At 36.1% G+C, this 25,611-nt stretch overlaps 1 protein-coding gene across 5 annotated transcripts in view; it reads left to right on the forward strand.

The window, feature by feature from the left end:
* The first annotated feature begins 1,648 nt into the window (after positions 1–1,648).
* Positions 1,649–25,611, forward strand: part of NSF (N-ethylmaleimide sensitive factor, vesicle fusing ATPase) — a 74,422-nt gene continuing 50,459 nt past the window's right edge. For 3 of the 5 annotated variants that reach the window (XM_087946864.1, XM_026682797.2, XM_026682796.2), the window contains exons 1-4: positions 1,649–1,762; positions 9,502–9,587; positions 10,593–10,692; positions 12,676–12,715. In XM_087946864.1, the coding sequence (XP_087802990.1) occupies positions 1,751–1,762; positions 9,502–9,587; positions 10,593–10,692; positions 12,676–12,715 (238 nt within the window). In that variant the 5' untranslated portion in view covers positions 1,649–1,750. The remainder of the gene's footprint in view (positions 1,763–9,501; positions 9,588–10,592; positions 10,693–12,675; positions 12,716–25,611) is intronic. The other 2 variants (XM_087946865.1, XM_087946866.1) reach the window with 1 other exon arrangement.

Genomic DNA, 25,611 nt, shown 5'->3' on the forward strand with positions numbered 1-25,611 from the left:
CTGACGTTGGTGAGAGAGAGAGAGAGAGAGAGAGAGAGAGAGAGATCTGATCTAACCTCTCTCTCCCTCTCTCCCCCTCCCCCACAAATACACAGAGGCAAGGGTGTGATTCAAATGTCTTAACCAGTTCTGTGGGCATGGCCTAATTTGTGGATGTGGCTTGGTGGTCTGGCTGTGACTGGCTGGGCATGGCTTGTCTGTAAATATTATAAATATTTATGTAAATATTGAATTTTTTATTTAAAAAAGAGCAACTTTTATCCAAAAGCAGGCAGATTGAATTGCTCACAGAATCACATTACTCAGAGATCTATCTTTCTGCCATAAAATTTGCAAGCAAGCAATCTCACAAAATTAACTCACAACACACCATGTATGTAAATACTGAATTTTTTATAAGAGCAACTTTTACTTAAAATCAGGCAAAGCAGGCAGGCAGATTGAGTTGCTCACAGAATCACAGATTCATTCAGAGATCTATCTTTCTGACATCGGCTACCTGAGTCTGCAATGAATAATAAAAGTTTCAGTCCTAAGGAAGGTAGGAAGCAGAACCGAAGATCTAAAGATTAGCTGAAAGCAAGACATCCAATGGTTTCCTGCTTTCTAGCTAATCTAAATCTCCCGGCATAGCAGAAGAGCTGATGGTTGGGGGAAAAAAGGAAAAATAGCAATTTAGCAGGCAAGTTTGCCAGGTAAGGAGTAAGTGGGTGGGAAGGTGTCCTGCGGGCCATGTGGGTGGTGCAGCCTTGATTCCAGTGCTTCTTGATCTTTTGAAACACTTTAAAATATATTACATGAGCATCCTATTGTCTATAACTACAGATCAGGGTATGCATCCTTAGTTGTATTGATGCTGTTGAATTAGTTGCTCTGAGATCATTCTCTGCACCAAAATGGGCTGAAGAAAAGGTGTTTCCATGTTTATTCAAAATCTTCATGGTTTGGTTCAACATAAACTATTTCTTTCTTTGATAGCACAGAATCTACCCACTTAATCCAAGAATATAGAGGGTCTGTGAAGGGTCTTGCCACTTTTCAAACCATGGATCCAGTGACAGGCTCAGCCGCTTCTACTTTTGGTATACTGTCCTCCTCAATGGTTTGAATGGCTCAAATATTGCTTATTCTTCTCAAAGATTTTTAAAACAAGTTAAAGTCATTATGCTTGTTTTTAGCGTTGGTTGTTTTAAATGTACATTTAAAAAATAAATTTCCACTATGGATGCAGAAATAAACTTATGGCTATGGCTCCATCGTTTTTATGTACTGTAAGAAGCTACAATAGATATATTTTCTAAGCCATCTTCATTCTCTCAGCTTATGAAGTAGCCATGAGCATTGCCGGTAGAAAAACCTTAGGCTTATCTGCAAGATTACCGCATTTAATAAAATCTCGCAAAGCTTCCCATTAATGTTCATCTTGACGATTGCCTGCCCTTGTTTTAAACTGGGAACAATTCTCTAAGAGGCTAAACAAACATTCGCTACCCTCTTCTATACGGCAGTCGTGTGTCTAACCAGAAAGAATATTTTACAGGCGTCATCCAGCAATGCAGACGCTCATCCTCCCTGGTTCCCCATGAACACAGGAACGAGTAAAGCAGGAAAGACCGGAAGTGGGAGGGAGGCATATTGACCACGCCTCTTGCAAGTGATGTAACTGTTTCCTCCCGCCCCTCCTCAGCAGTTTCGCGCTTGGTGTCTTCACATCTCCTGTCAGTCGCGTCTTCGGCTGCGGAACAGCAAGATGGCGGCCCGGGTGAGTGTGCCGATGAATGACTGAAGGCGGGGGCAATGACGTGTCAGCAAGACACCTTCTGCCCTCCCTTTCCTTTCCCAAATTATTAAGGCCGAATTATTTTAAGAGCTCTGTTTCCCTCTTCTCTGATAGAACGGTATTTTTGCCTTTTTGTAGTTGGACCGGCAGGACCGAGTCTGCATCACAGCCTGTTTGAAGGATTTATGGGGTAGTGGTAATCGCTCTCCTCCAGGTTAATAAAACTCAAGGGATTGATAGGGAGATCTTCGATTACACCATGATCCTCCCATCGTTTAAAGTGGGGTTTGTTTAATAACCCTGGACAAATTCCGTAGATGAAAATAACAACCGCAGAATAAATGCATGTACTATCTATCTGCGCTTCCTCTTTAAGAACCATCACAGTGAGTCATAAAGTAGCATCTCTTCACCAGCCTTTAGCACATTTCTCCCCCTCCCATTTCTTAGGTTCAGATCACTGCAGTGAACCTACAAGGGGAGCAGAAGGGAGGACAAACCTCATTTCCAGGTTCTTGAAATAGATGGGTGGTTTCTTTTTTTTAAAATAAAACTTGTCAAAAACTTCCTTTTCTCCTACGTTCGTTACTCTTAAATAAGGAATTGCACAGACAGGGAAGGTTTCACTATCAGTTCTGAAATGTTTCTCTGTGTAACAGATATTCATTCATTGGTGGCCTCCCAGGAATTAGCTCTTGTTGTGTTACTTCCTCCATTTGGAACAGGAGGATCTGGTGGGTGAAAAGGTAGGAGTGTCAAGCTGTCGATGCAGTTCACACTTCTACTGCAATGTATTTGGCTAGCGATAGAGCACTCTGCCTTCAGATTCTAGTTGATGCTGTTAACTACTGAGAACGACTGCTGCTTCATTTTCCAGTGACTTATTTTATTCTATGTCCAACACTGCGTTCCTTAGAACTAGGAGTGCAACAAAAATGGGTTATATTGGAAAAAGGAGCATTATGTAAGGTGGTCTTTCCTTTCAGAGATGGTTTTAAACATCACCAAACCTTATAGACTTTGGCTACAGTACTTATACTTGGAAAAGGACAGTGTTGACTTAGGATCCTAGCAGAATAATTTTCTCATTCTCTGTATATCCAGACAGCTTCAGGAAGTACTATAGTAAACATAATATACAAACCTATACAAAAAAAATGTGAGTTTAGTTACAGTATGAAAAAATGTAGAAATTAGATATCTAATTTTATTTAAAATCTAGACATTATGCCAGTGCACGTTTGAATATCCCAATAATTAATAGTAAAAAAAATCTGTTTCTTGAGCTTTGTAATCTTAGGACACTTTCACATAAGAACATTGAACAAGTTCAGAACCAGCCCCAGTCTATACAGTCACAAGATGTTGGCTGGTTTTGAGAACTGACTCCTCAGTATCCTCCCACTTTTATTAATATACTGCCACTTCATTGGAGGCTTTTAACTGCAGTGAAGAAAATGGTGGAAGACAACTTGGATGTTTTCTTTTCTGCAGTGGTTTCCCATTGTAAGGGAGAACATCTGAACTTGTTTTATATTGCATATTGTATGAGGGATTTTTTATGACTTCAAATGTTCAGAGAGTCATTGGATAGAGCACTGTTTGACTTAGACATATGGTCTATTCAAGATTCTGTGGCTTGAAAAAATGGTGATACTCACATGGGAATTAGAAACACTAGTGTGAAAATGTTGTATAATATGCCAGTGGCAATATTTTATTGACTTCGGTAGGAACTGGCATTCAAACAAAAGCTACCAATACTTATTGTTTCTTTCCCATTCAAGATAAATACTTAATTTGGGGCTGAAATTTTTATCAAACTTAGTTAATTTTAATTTCTCAACAAAAATGTGATCACCCAATGAAACAAGGATATCTTTTGTAGTTTTTAAGAAAATGAGACTTTACAGCAATTGGTGAATAGAATTATTATTATAGTTGCCTTTCTTATTTGTGCATGTTTTTCCATCTTCTTTGTCTTTGCAGGCTTTTAAAAATTAAATTTAACCCAAAAATTTCAATCTAAAATTTAGTATTTGTCCCTTTATTATTTTATGTATTTCAAGCCATGAGAACAATGATTCTTAGCACACTATGCTGGTCAAGAATTTTCTTCAGTAAAATCGCTTAATACTGAGCTGCTGGAGCAAGTGGATTTCCAGTGTAATTAACATCCATCATATTTCCTATTCCAATTTTCTTTTTTTCTTTTTCTTTTATTGTTTTTTCTAAGACCACAGTGCACTTAATATAGCATATAAAGCTTCAACAGCTGATAACTACCTCGAGTCTATTGCTGTCATTTTTAATGTTCACATTGGTACCTGTATTATATTTGTATGGTTTGTGAACCACTTTTCATCCCTAACCCATTCTCATGAAAGAGCTGCTGGTTAGAGCATGCCGCGAAGTAGAGCAGAGAAGATGGATGTGGTTGGTCAGACTGACTAGGGAGGAGGTTGTGGTGCTTTTACAGAGGTGGGTTGCAGTGGAATGTACATTGAACATTAAGAGCAGAGAGGATGTGCAAAAATGTTTTATCAATCTCAAAAACATAATGACCATGAGGATTGATAGCTATAGAATTTTATTCATCATTCAGTTATAAATCAACTCATAAAATACTCTGGGAGCTTTTATTTTTAAAGGATGTCCAGCAAGATTGGATAAAGCAACAAAAAAAGGTGACTGGAAAGGATTTGAGTGCTATTCAAATTGTGTAAAAAGTTTGAAAAGATACATATAGTAGCAATGCTGTGTTTGTTTAAGTTTAAAGAAAGTGGACTCACAATACCAAAATATTTGGTCTGGCTATTTGCCATACAAATCAGCACTAGTCATTCTGGAAAGGAAATCCAAAGGACATGTAGGCTTGCCATAAGCTGAGCAGATTCTGCTTCATCATCCTAGTAGAAATGTGATTTTTTAAATACATCTATTTAAACAGTTATAATATGTTTCTTCAAATATGGATGGATGTATTCCAAGAGTAAATGGAATATGAATGTCTTGAAACATCTTGAATTTTAGTTTTAACCAGCCTAGCAAATAAGAAGTGAAGATTGTTGACATTCTGTTAGTCTTCCTCATTTTCCTAGAGCCCTTGTTTACATCTCTTTCCACCTTTGTTATTAATCTCAAATACTTAGACTATGGGGTAGATCTGCATGTATAGACTCCATTGCTTCAGCTTTTATGCATTAAATATACATTATATGGACTATTAGCTCTATCAGGGTCAAAATAAGAGTAATCAAAAGTATCATGGCTGTGCAAGCTTCCCTAACCTAGTGTCTTCCAGATCTTTTGGATCATAATTCCAGTCACCTTATATACTTAATATATAGGCTCAGAATGACGAGATCTGTAAACAAAATGGAATGGCATCAAGTTTAGAAAGCAACAGATTTCTGGCTTGAACTTTCCTGATCATGACCTGGAGAGATTTTACCTAGTTTTGTTTTCTGTGCAAGTTGCAGCCATGTTTTTCAAGCAGGAGGTCTTAGAGACCTTGTGAATAAAGGTTTGGATTAATAAGGCAGTGAGAATTTTGGTCTCTTTCTAAACATCAAAAAGACGAAGCTCATGATAACTGCAAGGAATGGAAACATTAAAATATAAATGAATGGTGAAGAGATAGAATGCATGGAAAAATTCACTTTCCTAGGTGTCAAGATCACTCAGTGATGAATACAGCCCAGAAATAAAAGAGCGGATTTCACTGGGCCATACAGCAATGATGAACATGAGCCAAATATGGAAAAGCAAGGACATCAGCCTGGCAACCAAATGTAGGTTAATCAGCTTTATTGTGTTCCCATAGCTAGCTATGGCTGTGAAAGACCTTAAAAAATAAGATAGGAAAAAAATTGATTTGTTTGAGCTGTGGTGCTGGAGAAGGCCCCTACATATTCCTTCGATAGCAAAGATGACTGACAAGCAAGTACTGGAGGGTATAACACCATACATGTCACTGAAATCATAAACTGCATGTCATTTAGCCATGTCATGCAGGGGAATTCACTGGAGAAAGCAATTATGCTTGAAAGAATTAATGGTAAAAGTAAACCAGGCCGCCAAAGAACATAGTGGCCAGACACCATCAAAGCTGAAACTAACCAGACCATAGAAAAACTTAAGTAATTGAAGATCAGAAGATATGGAGAGATCTGGACTATGGAATTGTGAAGGGTTGGACACGACTAAATGGATATCATCATCATCATATTATTTAAAGATGTCGTTGAAGATTACCTAAAAGTACAATTAATACAGAATGCAGTACTTCACTTCGTCGCAGATGAGAGCTGCTTCTGCAGTATAAAAACAGTTTAGGGGGTCCTGCTTTGGTGGGGAGAATGAGAGTTTTGAGGCAAGTATTGTTGCTGCTGTTTCATATGGTGGGGTCTAGATGCAAAAAGGAATGAATGAATATTTGGGATTATCTACTTTAGAATTTTTTTCACCTCGTTATTTTATTGTGCCTCTATTTGCATTCTGTATCATGATAAACATTACGTGACAATAAATGTGATGTGTTCCTTAGAAAAATATACAAAGCAGTAATTTCAACATAATACTACAGATTAAGAATGTAACTCTAGAATCAACAATACAAACAATTCACAATGATAAACAGTAACTAAATTTTGTCCTACTTTGTGTGGACAAAATTTAGGAACCCTAATAGAATCAACCTTATCTGTTTTCAGGAAATAGTCTATTCTTTATTTTAAGGGGATAATAAAGTATTAAATACATTTTACATTTTTACAAACAAGGCATTGGGGAAAATAAAAAAGGTTCTTCCTTGGCATCATAATATATTGAAGTAGATGCTGGCAAACCTTCTTGTAGCTGGCCAATCCTTCAGGCCAATCTGTTTTCAAGCCATTAAAGGTTTCTGAAAGCAAAACCAATGTCTGGGATTGGATGAAAAATAGATGTTCCATGCTAATGGACTGTAAATATTTCTTTACAGGCAACTATTTTAGCCTTTTTTTCAGGTCAACAGCATGTGATTTTCTTGCTGTATATCTTGAGTTTTCCAAACAACATATTTACATTCCTTCTTTTCTTCTGCAATATCAAATGCATAAATATTTGTTTATCCATATTATTATCTGTAAAATTGTAGAAGTTCTCTTTAACATATCTAATGTTTTCCTTATTGCCTTTTCTTCTGTTGTCTCTATTTCTTGCTAGTCAAAATACAATTAAGACTTTCTTCCATTTCTTACCTGCGTACTAGGAAGAGAAGAGGAAAAAAAGGGAGGGAAAAACAGGGAGGAAGGAAGCCTTATACAGCCTTTTCAACTCAAGCAACCTTCCCACAAATCACCATCCCAGACTATCCCCTCAGCTTTCTCCAATTCATTCAGCACCTTTTGTGCATCCCTTTGCCCAACCAATACGCCCTCCCCTGAAGCCTTCCCATGGCACCTCTTAAATACACCAGGTACCTATTCTGATCCAGCATGTCTTCCTTGACACATGCAGCACTTTTCACATACACCCTGATCCTCTCTGTTGGCCTACATGTCCTTGACTCATGCTGCTCTCTCCATCATACTATCTCTGACTAAAGGTACAACTCTTGTACAGCTCAAATCACACCAGAGAAAATACGTTCAAAATGATGACAGTGTGGCCTGGGTACTCTAGTTGTACTTAAATCTTAAGAGATTATATGTTCCAGATACAAATATTGTAGTTAGACATAGGACAATTGTATTTATATCCTGAAGACAATCTTAAATAATAGGATAATTATTCCTTTTTATTGCTCAGGATGAAACTATGGATCCTCCTATATTGTCTCTTGCTCAGCATAGCTCTGAGGTCATTTAGTTCTTTATACTAAAATTGTCCGTAAATCTGGGCACCATCTGTCATTGTTATTTGCTTTCATCTTTGTGTAATCTCTTAGCATGTTAATGTAATGCTAAACTGATACAGGGTTAACTGTAAAACTATTCCTTGTGCACTTTGCCTAGTGCTTTCTCCATATTCCTAGTTTAAAGGTATTTCCTTTCTTCGATCATATTCCTGCTTCTGTTGCCACCTCCCCCACCCATATTATCTCTGGCAACTTGTCTCATGACCCAGATTTTTTTCTTACTTATATAGCAGCCATGTTGTACGTAGTGAGATCAGGGCTATACTATTTCACAATTGAGGTTTGCAGGCCATATGGTTAAATGTTTTTGATTTCAAGATAGAAAATAAATAAATGATTCAGGTTACTTTCTTTGTTTATTGCCCTTTTAATTTTAAAACATCAACTGATTTATCCAGCAAGACATCATTTTTTATATTACTCTTGTAGCCTGTAATTTGAAGATCCAATTTCAATGCCATCTTTGACTCTGATTCTTGACTCTTGATGAATGTATCTTTTATTTTATGTACACTGAGAGCATTTGCACCAAGACAAATTCCTTGTGTGTCCAATCACACTTAGCCAATAACGAATTCAATTCTATTCCATTCCATTCCATTCCATTCCATTCCATTCCATTCCATTCCATTCTATTCTATTCTATTCTATTCTATTCTATTCTATTCTATTCTATTCTATTCTATCTTTATCTTCTCAAATAATACCTGCTCCTCATTTGCTATGTCTTCCATAATGTTTTTTGGACACATTCTATCCATAGAAATAAACATCGCTATTGACATTATTACTAATTTTCAATTCCATTTTTCAAATATGTCCTTCAGTATTTTCAATATTATCATGTTTTGCATCATTTTATAAGTCCAGTTAATTAGCTGTTAATCAGGTTAATGTATTTTTCTCCTTTAAGTAAAATCTTTAGTTCCCTATAGTGACCAATTTTTAAAACTACTCATCTTTACAAAAGTACAAACAAATCTATTTCTTACAGGAAGGATTTTTTTTATAATTAATTCCAAAATCTTGTTCCAAATTTATCTGATGCCTTAATCTATTTGTAACTTTCTCAGATCAAAGGCTTGTTTAGCTTTTTGCTGTTTATTTCAATTAAAAATATCTTTATTAAGGATTGAAAGAAAACTTAGCCAATGTTTTCAGACTTGTGGATCTGAAAGTCTCTGGTAGCTTAAAAATAGTTAATAAACATTTTCTGAACATGATTAGGAAAGGACATTTGCAAACTAGTATCTTTTAAAAGGCACCAATAATGGTTGTGAGTGCTCCTGTTAATCTCCCAGTACTCAAACACGTGCAGTGATAGTTGTCTTGTAGTCCCCTGGTAAAGTGCTTGTGGGTGATTTCCTGGCTACTTCTGGCTGGGGAGGTTCCAAAGAACTGGTATATGCACCAGCTCATTGTTCTTCACTGGAGGTTTGTTGGCTTCACTTTTCACAGAGCCATCTTCACCATTTCTTCCTCCAGAAGTACATAACTGCTTACGTTCTGTAGTGATATAATCTGCATACAGCATCATTGTGTTTTCTGATTAGCCCGTCCTATCTTCTAGCATAGATGTACTGAGAACCAAGTTTCTGTTTCTTATACTAATAATCAGCCAGCTCTGTTTGTAAATGGTGCATGATATCTCTTTTCAAAAGTACACATGTTCTCAAAAATACACAAATACTAAACAAATGGCAAACATTGAATTTGCCTTTATTCCAAAATAAAATTGAACTTCAAAAATTAAATCCATTTTGTATTTATGCTATTTAGTTCTTCATTACTGACCTCTTGTCTCTGATTTTCCTTACAGATTATGCAAGCTGCAAGATGTCCCACAGATGAACTCTCCTTAACCAATTGTGCTGTGGTCAATGAAAAGGACTTTCAATCTGGCTTGTAAGTTTGATTTGTCTCTTTTTAGAGAAGATTGGGGAAATAGGCTTTCTTCAGTCTGTTTTTTTCCAAAGTTATACATAATAAAACTTGCAAATTATATGACTATTATTAGCAATGTGCTAAATGTGTGTGTGTGTGTGTATGTAAAACATCAGCTCTGTGAATTGTATTTTATTTGGCATTAGAAATTTTTATGTGGAAAGGGAGAAATAGACGAGGCATTAATCTTGATATTTAGGCTATCGAAAACTACTTGTTGATTGCACAAACTAAAGATTGTTAATCAGATTTTCATATTACTGATGAAAATTAATATTGACAAATTTTTCATCATTTCCATCTTAACTATCAAAGAAGATATGAGAGCCAATTTGGTCTAGCCATGGAAGAATTGATTTGGAGTCCTGTCTAAGGCATGAAAATCATCTGGATAACTTTTGGCCTGGCATTCGCTTTTAACCCTAAAAGTAAAGAAATAGTAAAAAACCTCCAAAGACATCAAGGTTTTGTGTATGTGCTTTGCCAGAAGTCAAGTCTACTTGAAGACAACAACAACAACAAAATCATAGTGACTTCATTTGTTTAGTTTGACTCAGACCAAAACTATATAGAGTTATGTATGTATATCAATTTCTTAAATGTTAAGTGAGCCAAGGTACAATAACTTTCACCTACAAATTGCCATCTGGAAGCTTCAATATCAACATTTGGGAAAGACTTTCTGGAAAATCATTTTGAAGTTTTAAAAAAAGGATCTTCCCAATTTTTTGGCTTCTTTTTGCATTTTATTATGATTTGCTCCTTTCTATCCAATAGTCAGAAATTGTTAAAAAAAAATCTCAAGAAAATAGAATACTGTACTGTATTTATTGCAAAGCATAGTTTTTGATATTAGACCAGTTATTTCATAGAACAGATATTGGTTGAGATGACTCAGATATTGAAAGATTTTAATTATTTATCTTTTTTCCACCTCTCGTTCCTCTTCTCCCAAACTCTTTGTAGGCATGTAGTTGTGAAGACCTCACCCAACCACAAATATATTTTTACACTGAGAAGTCATACATCTGTTGTCCCAGGTAGCATTGCTTTCAGTTTGCCACAGGTATGGCTTTGATAGTTTGTTTCCTTTTTGACCCCCAAATGCAAACAACATTGCTACTGAAAGTAATTATTTTTCAGCAAAAATTAAAATGGCAGTGGCTCAAAATAAAAGTATGCTTCCTAGATATCCTATGAATATGAAAGCTAATTATTCAGTTCTCGTAAAGCAATTTTAAAAATATTAGGAAAATTGGGTTGTTTGAGGACAGAGCCTATGAAGGATTCCAATTGTTATGTGAGATACAAGATAGGCAATCAGGCAGCTGGACTGATGACCTCTATGGCAAGGATGTAAGATGAGATAGCATTGCTATTGCAAAATAAGCATTTTTATGTTGTCTGTACAGTTGCAATATTGAAAAGAAAATAATATTTTCTGAATGATCTAATAATTTCAGCTTCTTTCACCAACACCTTTCAAACGTAGCTTCACATCAGCTATTTAGCAACGAAGCTTCAGAAAATGTGACTAATCTTTGCGGCTTCCCTGATTCCTCTGTGGTGTTAACTAACAGTTTGGACTTGTGAATGAAGAACAGCAAGAACAGCGTAGCCTTGAGTATAGGAGAATGAATAGGAGTCATTCTAATAAAAGAGCAAAGAAAAAGTAGCTTGCTGAGCTGCAAAATAAGGTTTTACTTCTATTCTTTTGTTTAATAGAGTTACAATCATGTGAAAAAAAGATAACTCTCTTTGAGTTCTATGGTTTTATGTATTAGGAGATAGTAAAAATCATCTGGCCCTTAGCAATTCTTAAAAGTAGGTAAATACTAAATGTGTTGGGGACATAGCTATTAAAACTCCTATTCAGCACAGTTAACATTTAGAACATTGGAGTGTACCAGTCTGAGGAAGGCTGCTCTAGATCAGAGATACTGTAGGAAAAGTGTGGCCCTTAGTCATTCAGTAACAACCCCTGGCCAGAGCACAATTACTAGAAAAAGAAAGCACAAAATTATTTGCTGTTCATTTTGATAATATAAAACCCACTTTTTAAAGTCAAGTTTGTTTTTGCCTCCAAGCAAAAATACATAAATCTCTTGTTGAGTGGAAAACAGGAAAGACTACTTAAGAAAACTTGGTAAATACAAAGCTGGAAATAATATAATGTATTGTGCTGGGAGGTCATGCATCTGTGGGGAACGAAGTCTACGTAACAAAGAAGTAATATAATCAAAGTTGCGGGGGGCGGGGGTCTAACTTGCAAGCTTGTGAACAGGTCAAAGATAAAGCCTACTTGCCTGTCCCTTCATTGTTGTCATGCTTTTGCCTTTTACTAAAATCAGGCAAAAATTATTCTGGGTGCTGGGGGTGGGGCTTTACATATATATAAAAAACAAATACATAATTACTTTGAACTCAATTTCGCATTATACATATATGTATATGTATAATGCTAAATTGTGTTCAAAGTAATTATGTATTTGTTGATTCATTCTCTTTTATGCTGCCTGACTACAAATGACTCTAGGCAATTCATAATATTCCAGAAAAATAAAAACAATGTAATAAGAATCAATAACAAAACAAAATTAGATAAAAGGAAACAGAAGTAGAAATAGACGTGGAACATGGAAGACACCACAAATATTCATCTATCTCACCTTAGAAGTAGGGGCTTTCAGTCACATTAGCCCAGGGTCTGGGAGAACAATCAAGGTCTTCTCAAACACTAACAGGGTGGGAGCCACCTGGATCTTGGGGCTCTTTACTTCATAACCATGACGATAGTAATGATAGCAGTAGTATTTGATTATGCTTCTAACAACTACGTACAGTATAATAGGCCAATAATGGCATGTTGCCTGTAGGGGACAAAGTAATCAAGGATTGCAACTATGTTTTAGCATGACATAAATTTTATTGTGCGTATGGCTGCTGCACAAAAGTTATTTAGATAGGTGTTTTCCTTTGTGAATATATATGCATATTTAATGTAGGTAAAGGATTGTTCTTTTTCTTATGTGCATTTTTTTCTCTATAGAGAAAATGGGCTGGCCTTTCTATTGGGCAAGACATAGATGGTAAGTTTTCACTATAAATTAGTATATTGTTTTACTTAATCTAATTGAAACTTTTTTCCCTAAAGCTTTTTATTTTGGAATGAATTCTGTTACAGTGCAGTTTTTTTAATCCCCTTTTTGCTGTTTGGTATTATCTACATGAAATACTATGCTGGGATAGTTACACTGATCTTTAAATGTTTTATTGTTATTATTATTACTCTCATCTCTAAATAAAAGCTTTATGTAAGATATTTAAAAATTAATGATGATAAACATAAAAGAAGCATATCAAGAGAGATAAGAGCCAAACAAATAGATAATCAGAAAAGAGAAATGAGGACACAGTGCATTTTATCTTATTAAATAATCAAATGATAAAAGAGCAAATAAAATATCCCTTTGGATGAAGTTAGAAATGAATTGGTGAAAAACTAACAACTATAAATAGATATCTATATGATTTTTGCATTTGAGCTGTAGTGGGGCAGTGGTTAGAATGCAGTACTGCAGGTTAATTCTTCTGACTGCTGACTTCCCGCAGTTAGGCAGTTCAATTCTTACCGGCTCAAGGTTGATTCAGCTTTCCATCCTTCCAAGGTCGGTAAACTGAGGACACAGCTTGTTGGGGGCAATATAAGTGATTCTGTAAATCACTTATAGAGGGCTATAAAGCATTGAGAAATGGTATATATGTCTAAGTGCTATTGCTATTGATTTGCATGCATGCATCTTGCTTATTTCTACAGTGGTATCTCATGGAAATTCCCCCCTTTTCACCACAGTCTCTCTCCAAAAGGATGTTAGCAATGGGATTCTTGTCTGTATTATCAAGGTGCTAATATTTTCTCGAGTCTGTGTCTGATGCTTTATAACTGCAGTTAGTTATAATTCTATGAAAAGCAAGTTTGTAAAGAGATGGATTCTACCATTTCATCTTATACAGTAAAAACTCATATTTTATTGCTCAGTAATATAAGAAAACAAATGAATAAACTCTTCAAGCATCCTAAATTGCTCTTTGATGATTTAGACAAAACTGTATAGCCATTACTGTATAATAACTGCATATGTTGCCTCTTTGTCTCTTTGCATCTAACATTACCATCACAGATGCATTCTCTTTTCAGTTAAAGGTGTTTATTTCTCAGTTTTTTTTATCAGAAAATCTCCCAAAGGGAGTGTGGAAATATTTTCCTACAAAGCAGATACTTACAAAACAGGAAGGCTAATTAGTGATTGCAGTGATATAATTCCCACCTGTATCTAAATTTGGAAGTTGTTTCCTTAAGTTTGAATATATTAAGTTGATGCATGGATATATACACCTTTGTGCAGCATATTTTAATTTCTGACACTGTCACTTATTTCATTTTTAGTGACTGTAATTCAGGACATAGCTATGCAATTAGACCCAGGTTTTGATATGTTTTGTGGAATGAAATAAAACCGATTGCAATTCAGACAAGAAGAATACTTAATACTTAATACAGTTATCAAAGTTGCTAGAAAATGAATTCTACCTTCTGCAATACTATTTGTAGCCCTGATATATGCACTGGTTAAATCCAAATTCTTACACAGGAAATTAAGTCAATTCCATCTGAGGAAACATGTTGATGGCAAAACTTTTTTTTTTGGTCTTTGAAGGTTTGATTCTCTGATATTGTATAGGGATTTGTCCATTCATGGGAAACTAGGGGAAATATTGTATCTATCCATGGTTAGTATTTATTTCCATTCCTCCTTTTTTGTAATAGCAATTTCTTAATATAAAATAAAAGCATATTATTGCATTATATTATAAGATATAAAGATTTTTAATATACTTTCATAATTGACTATTCATTTTGACTACTTATGTAATGAATCCTTCGTGATTAAATGTGATGACTATAAATAAATAGGCAAGATATGGATGCAGAATGACAAGAATTATCCTCTGGGTAAGAAATTTGAAGGTCAGAGATAAAAATGGAGACTAGATTATAAATAGTAGAAACAGATTTGTCCAAGAAAATGTTTAATGATCAGAGGAATTCCAGAATATTTTGAAAAGATATAATTTAGAAAGAGAAGTGGAACATCTATTTGAAAAATAGATTGATTTAAATGATATTGATGACGACAATGATAATTTAAACTTCTGTGTTACCTCACTCTCAATGACTCTGAATGAAGATGAATCATTACAAATTTGAGAAATCTACAGAATAAAACTCACGGACAATATATAGAAGAAACTTACTATGTGTATATTCATGAGGAAATGCTGATAAAATGCTGACTTTAAAAAGGTGTAGTGTTCTTCAAAACTTGGATATATAAAATATTTTATCAGATGTCATTGGATGGTGAAGAGATATGAGATTTTTGACCACCCCAAGAAAGATAGAGATCAAATGCAAATGGACTTCTCAATTTTTATCTGAAAGTTTTCAGAAATGATAGCAATAATAGAAGACATTAAGAAAATACTTTCATTATTAACAGCAACAGAGTAAGCTAAAGAACTTCCAGACAGATCAAATACTGCATCAAACAGGAGCTGTTTTTTCATAAATGTAATTAATAGTCGACACCGTGGATTAAATCAAAATATTCTCAACAAACAATGAAGTAAAAAAACAATTTAAAAGGGAAGAGATTGTTGGAAATTTAAAAAAGGAAATACATATACATGTCTATATTTCAAAAAAAGACAATCCAAAAAGAGATCAAATTTGTGGCCCTTGGAAGACAGGAAAAAATGCACTGAATCAGAAACTTAGAAGAGAATTTGGAAAATATGTGCATAACAAATTATGCTTGAAACAATAATGAAGCAAAATCTTATGAAAATTACAGTGAGAGACATGCATATTCTTGGAGATATTAATATTTCTCTTAAAATATTTATAACTCTGGTCCATACAAAAGGAATTGCATGAACAGGAAAAATATTCTAGACTATATGTCTTTGCATTTTCTCTTAGACACACGGAGACCTAAATATCCAATAGAAAAATAATCCACTTGTTTATTATAAAATTTAATCCAAAATAGATTATTTGTTGGGTTTTGTGACAAAAAGCATTTTATCTTTTTAATTGATAGATTTATAAAAATATCCAAATTTATTCAAAAATAATTACTCACAAACTTATGGCAGGAAACTTATGTTCTGGTTAGAAAGAATATCGATGGTAAAAATGAACATTTTTTTACCCAGGGTCAATTTTTTGTTTTTGTGGTCTAGAGGTATTCCCACCTCCCAACCAGGAGGCTTGATTCTAGGTAGAGGCAGATTTCCCTCTCTGGGCGCAATGAGCTTATATCTGCTGAACAAAAAGCATTGGCGATAGGAAGGGCATCCAGCGGTTAAACACTGCTAGCTCATTCAATTTTCCAGACTTCACCCTACAAGGGATTGTGGAGTCATCAAAAGATGATGATGAATATTTTATTTCAAATATTACCAAAAAGAATTGAAAAATAGATTAAGTGAAAAATAAGTCACCTTATTTTGTTAAGCAAACAAAATGATTAAAATTAGAATGCAAGATGTGAAAGAAAAATATGGACTGCTTCTATCAAATCTTATAAAGTTTATTATGGAACCAAAAGTTTAATTTAGATTACACATTAAATCATATTGCCATAGAGAATGTTTACGTAAATATTTTTGGTTGGATGCAAATATAGGTGTTACTTTATAAAAGATTATTCAGTCATTAAAAATAGCATGTAATAGTATATAATAAATATAGATGTTTTACTCTGGCCTTATTACCACTTGCTTCAATATTAAATATTTATTTTCATGAAAGTGTACATACAAAAAGTGATCAGAGGAGAGAGAATTCATATTGATTGCAAGATTTAATAAAGATGAAATTTTTTGAGGCAATGGTCAGAAATGCCTTATTGTTTCAGAATTTTAAAATAACTGAAATAACACAATGATTTCAAAAAGTAGAAATACTTTTAAAAACATAAAACAGAAAAGTCAGAACATCTGTTCAGGCTTATTTATAAGTTATACTTACAACTCAGAAGTAGAATAAGTCCATGATTTATATACCATAATATAATACCAAATTATAGATAAATATAAAATTTAGTGTGACTATTATGTTCAAAGTGAACTGGTATATTTTAAAATAGATGTATGTATGTATGTATGTATGTATGTATGTATGTATGTATGTATGTATGTATTTGAAGACTATCTGTATTGCATTTCCAATCACTTATTCTTCAATAAGTACCCACCTGGATGAACACAAAAATGCAGTAAAAAAGCTGGCACACACTTCCTCACTAGTCCAACACATGAAAGCAACAGGTCATAGCATCGACTTCAATGGCACCAAAACCCTAGCCACTATAGAAAACCCCAGCCACAGAATTATCAGAGAAGCCATAGAGATTGAAAAAAGACCTGAAAGGATGAATAGAAGAGATGATTCCACCAGACTGTCAATTATTTGGAAGCCTGCACTCACAAACAAAAAAATCTCCACACCACAAGCCAGGCAAACACCTAAGCACAAACAGATCCCCCCTGATACCTCCAGCTCAAACACACCCCAACCAGGCACCCAGATGAAACCTAGCTTCCTAATAAATGATAGCTGTCCATTTACTCGGAGCCAAGCCGCACTAAAAGCCTCCAATACAGGAACACAATGTTGCCAGCCAATCAAGACAAAAAAAAGCCACAAAACAGACAGAAGATATTAGAAACACCAATCAAGCAGAACACAGCAAACTCCCAGACCAATAAACACAGACCAAGACTCCCAACCAATCAGGATGAAGAAAAATCCATTCTGGCACAGCAGTAGGCTAGCCCCAAATTTAAAACTGAAACGGCTGTGAAAGTCTGACTCACAGACGAACCCAATACAGAAGCCTGATGATGGCAGATGAGATTCTGCTGAAACGTTGCTACAACTTTAAAAGTACAATTATAATGACGTGGGAAAATACCCGAACAAAGCTGAATACCATACATGTACCGTGTTTCTCATATAATAAGGCTGGGTCTTATTTTTTTTTGAGCCCCGAAAAAATGGCTAGGCCGTCTTTTCGGGGGTGACTTAATTCCCCTCCCCTTGCATCTTCGGGCGGGCGGCGACGGCTTGGATGTTGACCTCGGCGTTGGTGGGGCACTTCGCATTGGGGTCAATGCAGGCAGCACCATATCCGGGTGTGCAACAAAAGTACTTCCTAACGACAAGCCCCCCCACCATTCCCCCCCATTTTGCATGTTTTAATATAGGCCTTAATTTGGGAGGAGGGGCTTAATTTCATTTCGTGCCTATAAAACATGCTGGGACTTCCTCTTGGGGGAGGCCGTATTGTTGGAGAAACAGGGTAAGTACCCGTGAAAACTTAAGAAAACACACACACACACACACACACACACACACAAATGATTGGAAATGCAATACAGATAGTCCTCAACTTATGTTCCCACTCAAACTTATATACTACTTCACAGTGCTTTACAGCACTCTCTGAAGAGTTTACAAATGTCAACACATTGCCCTCCCCCACCAAAAAGTGAAGACTATCTGTAATCAGAATAATTTTTTCACACTTGAAAGATTCTGAAAGGTAGTTCATTATAGAAGGAAACTAATGTTAAATACCAATTCTTCTAAGCATTGTTAAGATTTATTTTTCTACAAAGTATGTACGGAGTTGACTCTTTATATCAGGGGGTATCAAACTCAGTTTCATTGAGGGCTGCATCAGGGTTGTGTTTGACCTTGGAGGCTGGGTGGGCATGGCCACAGTTGGTGTGGCTAGCTCAACGTCATTCGTGTCAGGGGCACCTGTGGTGGCTTGGGTGGGGCTGGGGGGATTCTTCTGCAGCCCTCTGCCAGGAAAAACAGAACTTGTGGCCCTCCCGGGCTCCATTTTTACTGGCAGAGACACTGTGGTCCTGTCTTTTGCTGTACATCTTTTTTTTAAAGAAGGGGGCACTTCTTAGTATGCAGGGGAAATATGTATGTGCGGGGGCTGGAGCATGTTTGCTATAACAGAAAGATTGGAAAATTACTATGACTTAGAATAACTTTATTGTCACTTTGAATGTAGACTAATCGGCATACATTAAAATGATATTTCATTGCATATAGCTCTCTCTACTTGCTGTTCAAGGGAAAAGGCACAAACTCGCTGCCTTGGCTTAACTGTTGCAATGAGAGTCACTTGGTACCAACCGCAACACTCGGTAGGAGGTTCTGATGGTCTTCTTTTAGTGCTCAGTCTGTATCATAGCCAAGCAATCCTTGCTGCAGCAGTTCAGCAGAAGTGGTGAACTTGTTCAGGATTCCCAGTGAGTTCCAAGCTTAGAATTTTATAATGACTGAATATATTGCTACTATTTATAATTAATTTTGCTTGTAATCGAGTTTATAAATATATATAGGTTTTATGAACAGCAAGCACACCTTAGAGGAAATGTAAGTTACCAGGGTCTTCTATGCTTTTTACTGAAAATAATATATAATTCCTTTAATGGAAGAATGATAGATTGAGATTTAAAAACAAACTTGAGAATTAAATTCAACTTGCAAAACACTTTACAAATTGAAATTTTGCATGTGGACTTCTATATCCAGTTTGGGTTCTTGTAATCTAAAATTTTAAAATATTAGATTTTGCCTGATATATTAGACTATCCTAAATCATTTAGAACAGTGGTCGCCAAACGGCCCACAGCCCACTGGTGGTCTGTGAGAAAATTTTGGTGGGCTGTAGCACACCCGTGTCTGCAACAGGGGTGATACCAACAGTGGATGGACTGATGCACGTGGGGAGGGAGGGTAGCATGCAGGAGATCGTGGCATCAGAGCCCTTCCCAGATGTTCCCTGGCCTGCAAGGGGATGGGGGTGGGGGGAAGGAACCTCTGAACTGGTGCTGGGTGGTGGGAATATGATGTCCGGAGGCTGATGAGCCACGTGCTGAAGACCAGATGGCTGGCAGGGAGGTGGAACAATCCTGCAGTCTCTCTAGCAAAGCTGTGTTGTTGCTGCTGCCTCCTAACTCAGTGCATTGAGGAGCCCGAGCAGCAGCGGGAAGAGCACGGACCTCCTGTGCCACAGGAAGCAGCTGCCAGCGATGCCCTCGGATGAAGTTATTGTGAGGGGGAGGCTCGACTTCTCCCCTCAGGAGCTGCAAAGCCTCCTCCCACTACGCTTCTCTTCCTCCTCGCCAGAAGCGTTCACACGCCCAGTGGGAAGGAGGAGGCTTGGTGGGTACCAGAGGGGCGGTGAGCGCTTTGTGGCTCCTGAAGGGGTTGAGCCTCGCCCCTGCAGCATCTTCACCTGAGGGCATCACTGGCAGCTACTCGACCTCCTCGATGCGCGGAGGCAGGAGGTAACACCAGTTCAGAGGTTCCTTTCCCCTCATCCCCTCGCAGGCCAGGGAACATCCGGGAAGGGCTTTGATGCCACGATCTCCTGCGCATATCAGTCCATCTGTCTCTGGTGTCACCCTTGTTATCCCACCTCCCCGCAAGCCATCTGGTCTGCAGCATGTGGCTTGTCAGCCTCTGGACATCAGATTGCCACCATCCAGCACCAGTTCAGAGGTTCCTTTCCCCCTGCCCCTACCCCCGGGGACAGAGATAGAGGGGGGGAAAGAGAGGGAGAAAGGGAGAAAGAAAAAGAGGGGAAGGAAAGAGAGAGATGAGAGAGAGAGAGATAGAGGGAGAAAGAGAGGGAGGGAGGGAAAGAGATGAGAGAGAGAAAAAGAGATGAGATATTCTGATGTTTTGTTTTCTGTGGGAAACGGGTCCAAATGATTCATTGAGTATTTAAGATTGTGGAAACAGGCAGCCAAGCTAAGTGCCTGAAGGGCCCCCATCCTGTCAGTAGGAGGCACTTCAGCGAGCGGCACTCTGGATTCATATTAGTAGTGTGCAGGATTTAAAATTATGAATTTGGTGGTCCCTGAGGTCCAAAACGTTGGCGACCCCTGATTTAGAAGGATCTAATAATGGGACTTCCGGCTGTTCTTCTGATGGCATTGGAGGTAGAGACCTGCTTCAAGCTCTCCCTGTTGGAGGGCTCAGAAAGGAACCATAGCCATCCTGTAGGGGTGGTGAAGTAAAGAGGGGCACCTTGTAGATGGAGGAGAGCCGCATCTCTCCTCCCTGACTTGGAAAATCTACCTCATCCGAAGATGAGGAGCAGCGGCAGTCAGTCAACATGGCTGCCATCAAACCAGGGACAGTTCAGAATACCTAAGAAAATGCAGGAGTGAAGAGAGCAGTGAATAGAGATTGTTGCTGGGTGAGATGATGATTCTTCTATTTAAAAATTAACCCCAAGAAATAAAAAATCTGTGATAAGAGACTCTAAAAACATAATTGTTTAGGCTGCGAAAAAATAAGCACTTTGTAGATTTTTGTTGAAAAGCAAGTTGAGAGTGCCATCTACTGATGAAAGTAAAAGTGACTCCTAGACTCCAGGAGAGTTACAGAGGAGGTAAATAAATTTGATATCCCATGGAGGACTGTGACTTTTAACTTTTTGTTGTCTCACACTTACCAGAGGTAGAAATAAGAAAGTCATTTTATAAAAGAAACTCTGGGAAACCAGAATAAAAAACTAAAATTATAGAGCTTAGTTAAAGAAGTTGGAAAATAATTTGGACTATTAGAATATAGAGTAAATGCTGGAACTGGCTCATTTAAATAATTGACTCTGCTTTGTATGAAATGGACCTTGATTGAAATTAATATCTGCTGGAAAAAAGGCAGCATGAAAATTTGGGAGGAGAGTGCCATCTACTAATGATTGGAAAACAAAGCATACTCCTATAACTTCAGATCTCTTTGGAAATATTTGATATTTGGTGGTTCTGATCTTTAACTGTTTATTGCCTTATGCTTACCAGAGGCAGAAATAAGAAAGACATTTTATAAAAGAAACACTGGGAAGCTAAAATAAAATACTAAAACTACAGACTTAAATAATTTGGAAAATACCTTGGACTATCAGAGTATTGAGTAAATGTTGGAATTGGCTCATTTAAACAATTGACCTTGTTTTGAAAGAAATGGAGATTGAGTGAAAAAGACATTTTATAAAAGAGACTCTGGGAAGCTAGAATAAAAGATTAAAATCACAGAGGAGATTTAAAGATCTTGAAAAATACCTTGGACTGTCAAGAGTACTGAGTAAATGCTCGACTTGGCTTATTTAAATAATTGATTTTGTTTGAAAGGAATGGAGATTGAGTGAAATAAACATCTGTTGGGAAAAAAGCAGCATGGAAATTTGAGAGGAGAGTTCCATCTACTAATGATTGGAAAATAAACCATACTCCTATAATTTTGGACTCTCTGAATCAGATTGAGGCATGATTGTTTATTCCACTTTTTTTGCTACTATGTCTGGAGTTGAAGGAACAGCTGTGGAAACGTGAGGACTTTTAAATGAGACGTTTTTGTTGTTCCAAAATATGATGGATTTGATCGACAGGATGGATGAGAAAATGGAAAATATCTTGTAAAGAACAATGAATAAAGACCAAACTGCCCATGAATTGGTGGAACCAACAGAAGATTGGATGAAATGAACTTCTTAAACCAGCAAATGGAACATGAACAGGGAAAGAATATGGATCAGAAAAACAAGCAAATGAAGCAACAGCTTGATGAAGAGGAAGACCAAATAAATGGCAAGCAAGAGGAGCAGAAAGAACAGATGGATTGGCCATATCAACAAAGAAACCAAGGACTGGCGGTTTGCAGTGCTTCGGGGCAGGCAGGAATCCGCGATCGTGCGCGGTTTCTGCCTGCGCTCGCCGCTGGAGTGCCCCGAGCCAGCCGGCTTCGGGGCTAAGCCACCCCGTAGAGGTGGTGAAGATAGGGGAGACCTGGCAGGGTCGAGGGGAATCGCACCTCTCCTCCCCAGCCAGCTAAACTCCCTTTTATGAAGGCGGTAAGAGCGGCGGTCAGAAATGGCCGCCTCAAAGAAGCACTCAACCAGAAAAGAAAGTGCAGGAGGAAGTTAAGAAGTGAAAGTTTTTGGCTGACCGGAACAAAAAGCAACAACTAAGGTACCCTGGAATTTAAATTTTGCAAAAGATACATCGTTCCCAAAGAAGACTCAGAAGCGGTGAATGAAAGTTAAAAGGGAAAGGTTTTTTTTCCACTCTCCTTCCTAACGTTGACAGCGAACAGAAATGAATGAGAAATCGGAAAAACCCGCTTTGGCATCAATAGGTAATTAAACTGGATAATTAAATGTCAAGGGGATAATAAGGATTTCTGAACATAAAAATTTTTTTTTGTCTTGCTGTAAGTGGGAAGGAAGAGGAAAAGAATAAGAATTTGGAAGGAGGAGACTGCCTGGAATTTAAAATAATCTGATTAAACTCTAATAAGACTTCTAAAAGATACATTTTAACTGGAACTTTGTAACTAAATAGCAACCCCAAGAACAGAAAGTGAAAAAAAGAAGAAAGTGTTAAAAGAAACAGCTTCTGTCTATTTGGACTGCTTGGTGACTTTGGGACTCTTGGAAATTATATCTGAATGATTAAAAACACTTGGGTGGTTGTTTGAATTTTTTTTTACAATGGCATTGCTTGTGGATGAACTGAAAATGGAATTTAAAAAATATAAAGAGGAACAAGAAGGGAAAGGCTCTCTTGGCTCTGTTTTTCAATTCTAAGAAATGGCGATTTGTACCTATGAGAAACTGACTGCACAACAAGAAGATTGGGACAAAGAAGAAGCCATCTTTGATGAACAAGTAACTTTCCATAGGGAAGAAGGGGGAAAGGGGGGGAAAGAGAATGGAGACTTTAAGACCCAAAAAAACAACCAAAAAAGGGAAAAATAAGGTGAAAAGTGGATATAATGGTAGAAAGCAACAGAAAAAGAGAATACAGAAGAGGAAATGGAGGTGGAGAGACAAGGGGTAAAAAGGGCAGAGAGAAGAAGCAAGGGAGGAAGGAAGGAAGAGAAGCTACAAAGGTGTGGAGCAAGATGTAAAGAAACAGGACTTATTTAGAGATAATGGCTAAAAATTTAACTGAAAAAGTGATTCTGCAAAGGTACATAAGATTATATTGTCATATTTGCATTAGAAATTATGTTAGAAAATTGGAAACAACATATGATAAAAAGTGGGATAAAATACTCAGTATAACTTAGTGAAATTTTATGAACAAAATAAATGAAATGAAATAAATGAGAGAATTGAACCAGGAAGGAATGGGAACATTTTAATGATATAATGTTTTAAAATGTGAGTGAAGTAGGGGGAAGCAACTATGGAAAGTTTATAAGTGTTCCCATAGAAGTATGATACTTATTTGAAAAGTAACGTCTAAAATGTTTAAGATTTAAATGAATACTAATATTAACAATAGATTTGAATTGACATGGATTTGTTGTTTTAACTATATTATATATTTATGATTTTTTCTCTTTTTAAAATATAGTGTGTAACTTTAGAATGTACTAAGCAGAATCCGAATGGAAGTTATGTACTATATTAAGTGTTATAAATTTAGGGGAAAGATATAAAGGCGTCATACTCCAATCAGTGATTACAGGAGAAATTTTGTCTAATGAGAAAAGATAATAGACAGCTGGAAACAGGACAGACAAAGAATATAAGTATAATGATCTGAATTGAGATGAAATAAATAAAATAAAATTAAGAAAGTTAAAAGAGGGGAGAAGCTATATAGAAAATGTAGAATGGTAATAAGATATTATGGTATGGTATATAAAATGAACATGAATTTGAATTTGTGTAGGTACGAAGAGATGTAACCCGGGATCAAACTGCTTTCAGAAAAGATGTTATATGTTTTTATGTTTTATGTTTTGTTTGTTTGTGTATTGTTTTTGAAAATCAATAAAATTTGTTTAAAACAAACAAACAAAGAAACCAAGGACTGGAGCAAAAAATAGGACTGACAAATCAGCTAATAAAGGAAAAAAGATAATAAAATAAAACAGATAAATCGACAATTGGAGAAACAGGAATATACTTTTGGTAAGGAGATTGGGACATTAGCAGATATTTGGGAGAATTAGCACCATGCGATTGTATTGGGAGGAAGGTCTAGATTGAATAAGGAAGGCAAGATGAAGATAGAGATAAAGATGAGTATGGGAGGAGAAGAGATGATGGATAAAAAGAATTGCCATTTAAATATTGAAATTGCCTGATCGTAAGCTAAAGGAGGCAGAAATAAAATTACATAAGGGAAATATTAGAATATTAATGTTTATAAATGAATAAAAATAATAGAAAGATAAGAAGTTTACAGATGTTAGGCATTTTCTTTTATGTATTTTTTCAAATAATATGAGTATTACTTAAATTTGATAAATGTGAGATTACTAATATTGTTAGCTTGAATTGGATCAATATGAATACTTAGAATTATTTTTTTACATATATAAAGAAAGGTTTAATTTAAACAAGAAAGACATAGATGAAGATAGAGATAAAGATGAGTTAGGGTTTTTTTAGTTGATGTATGCTTAAACAATATAATGAGGGTTACTTAAATTCTACAAATGTGATAGAGATTACTAATATTGTTATGATGAATTGGATTAATATGAATGATACCCAGAACCAACTCTGTTCGCACACAATATGGATGCATATTGGAAAAAAATAATAAAAAATACATCTAAAAAAAATAGAAGTACCTAATAATTGTTTGATCTGTTTGTTGTTCTTTGTCATTTTGATTACTTTTGTTACTTATTGATTTTTAATAGTTAAATTTGATATATTTATTTTTATATATGGTACTAATCAAAAGTTACCTTGAAAATCCCTGTTCAATTTTATATAGTTTGTAAATCTTTCTTTCCTTTTTTTAAATTTATTTTTTACATTTTAATTATAAGAGTACAACACGGTTCATCTGTTCT

The sequence above is a fragment of the Notechis scutatus genome, chromosome Z (genome assembly GCF_049901735.1).
Source record: "Notechis scutatus isolate UNSWTSFEM ecotype Mainland chromosome Z, rNotScu1.2, whole genome shotgun sequence".
Classification (NCBI taxonomy): Eukaryota; Metazoa; Chordata; class Lepidosauria; order Squamata; family Elapidae; genus Notechis; species Notechis scutatus.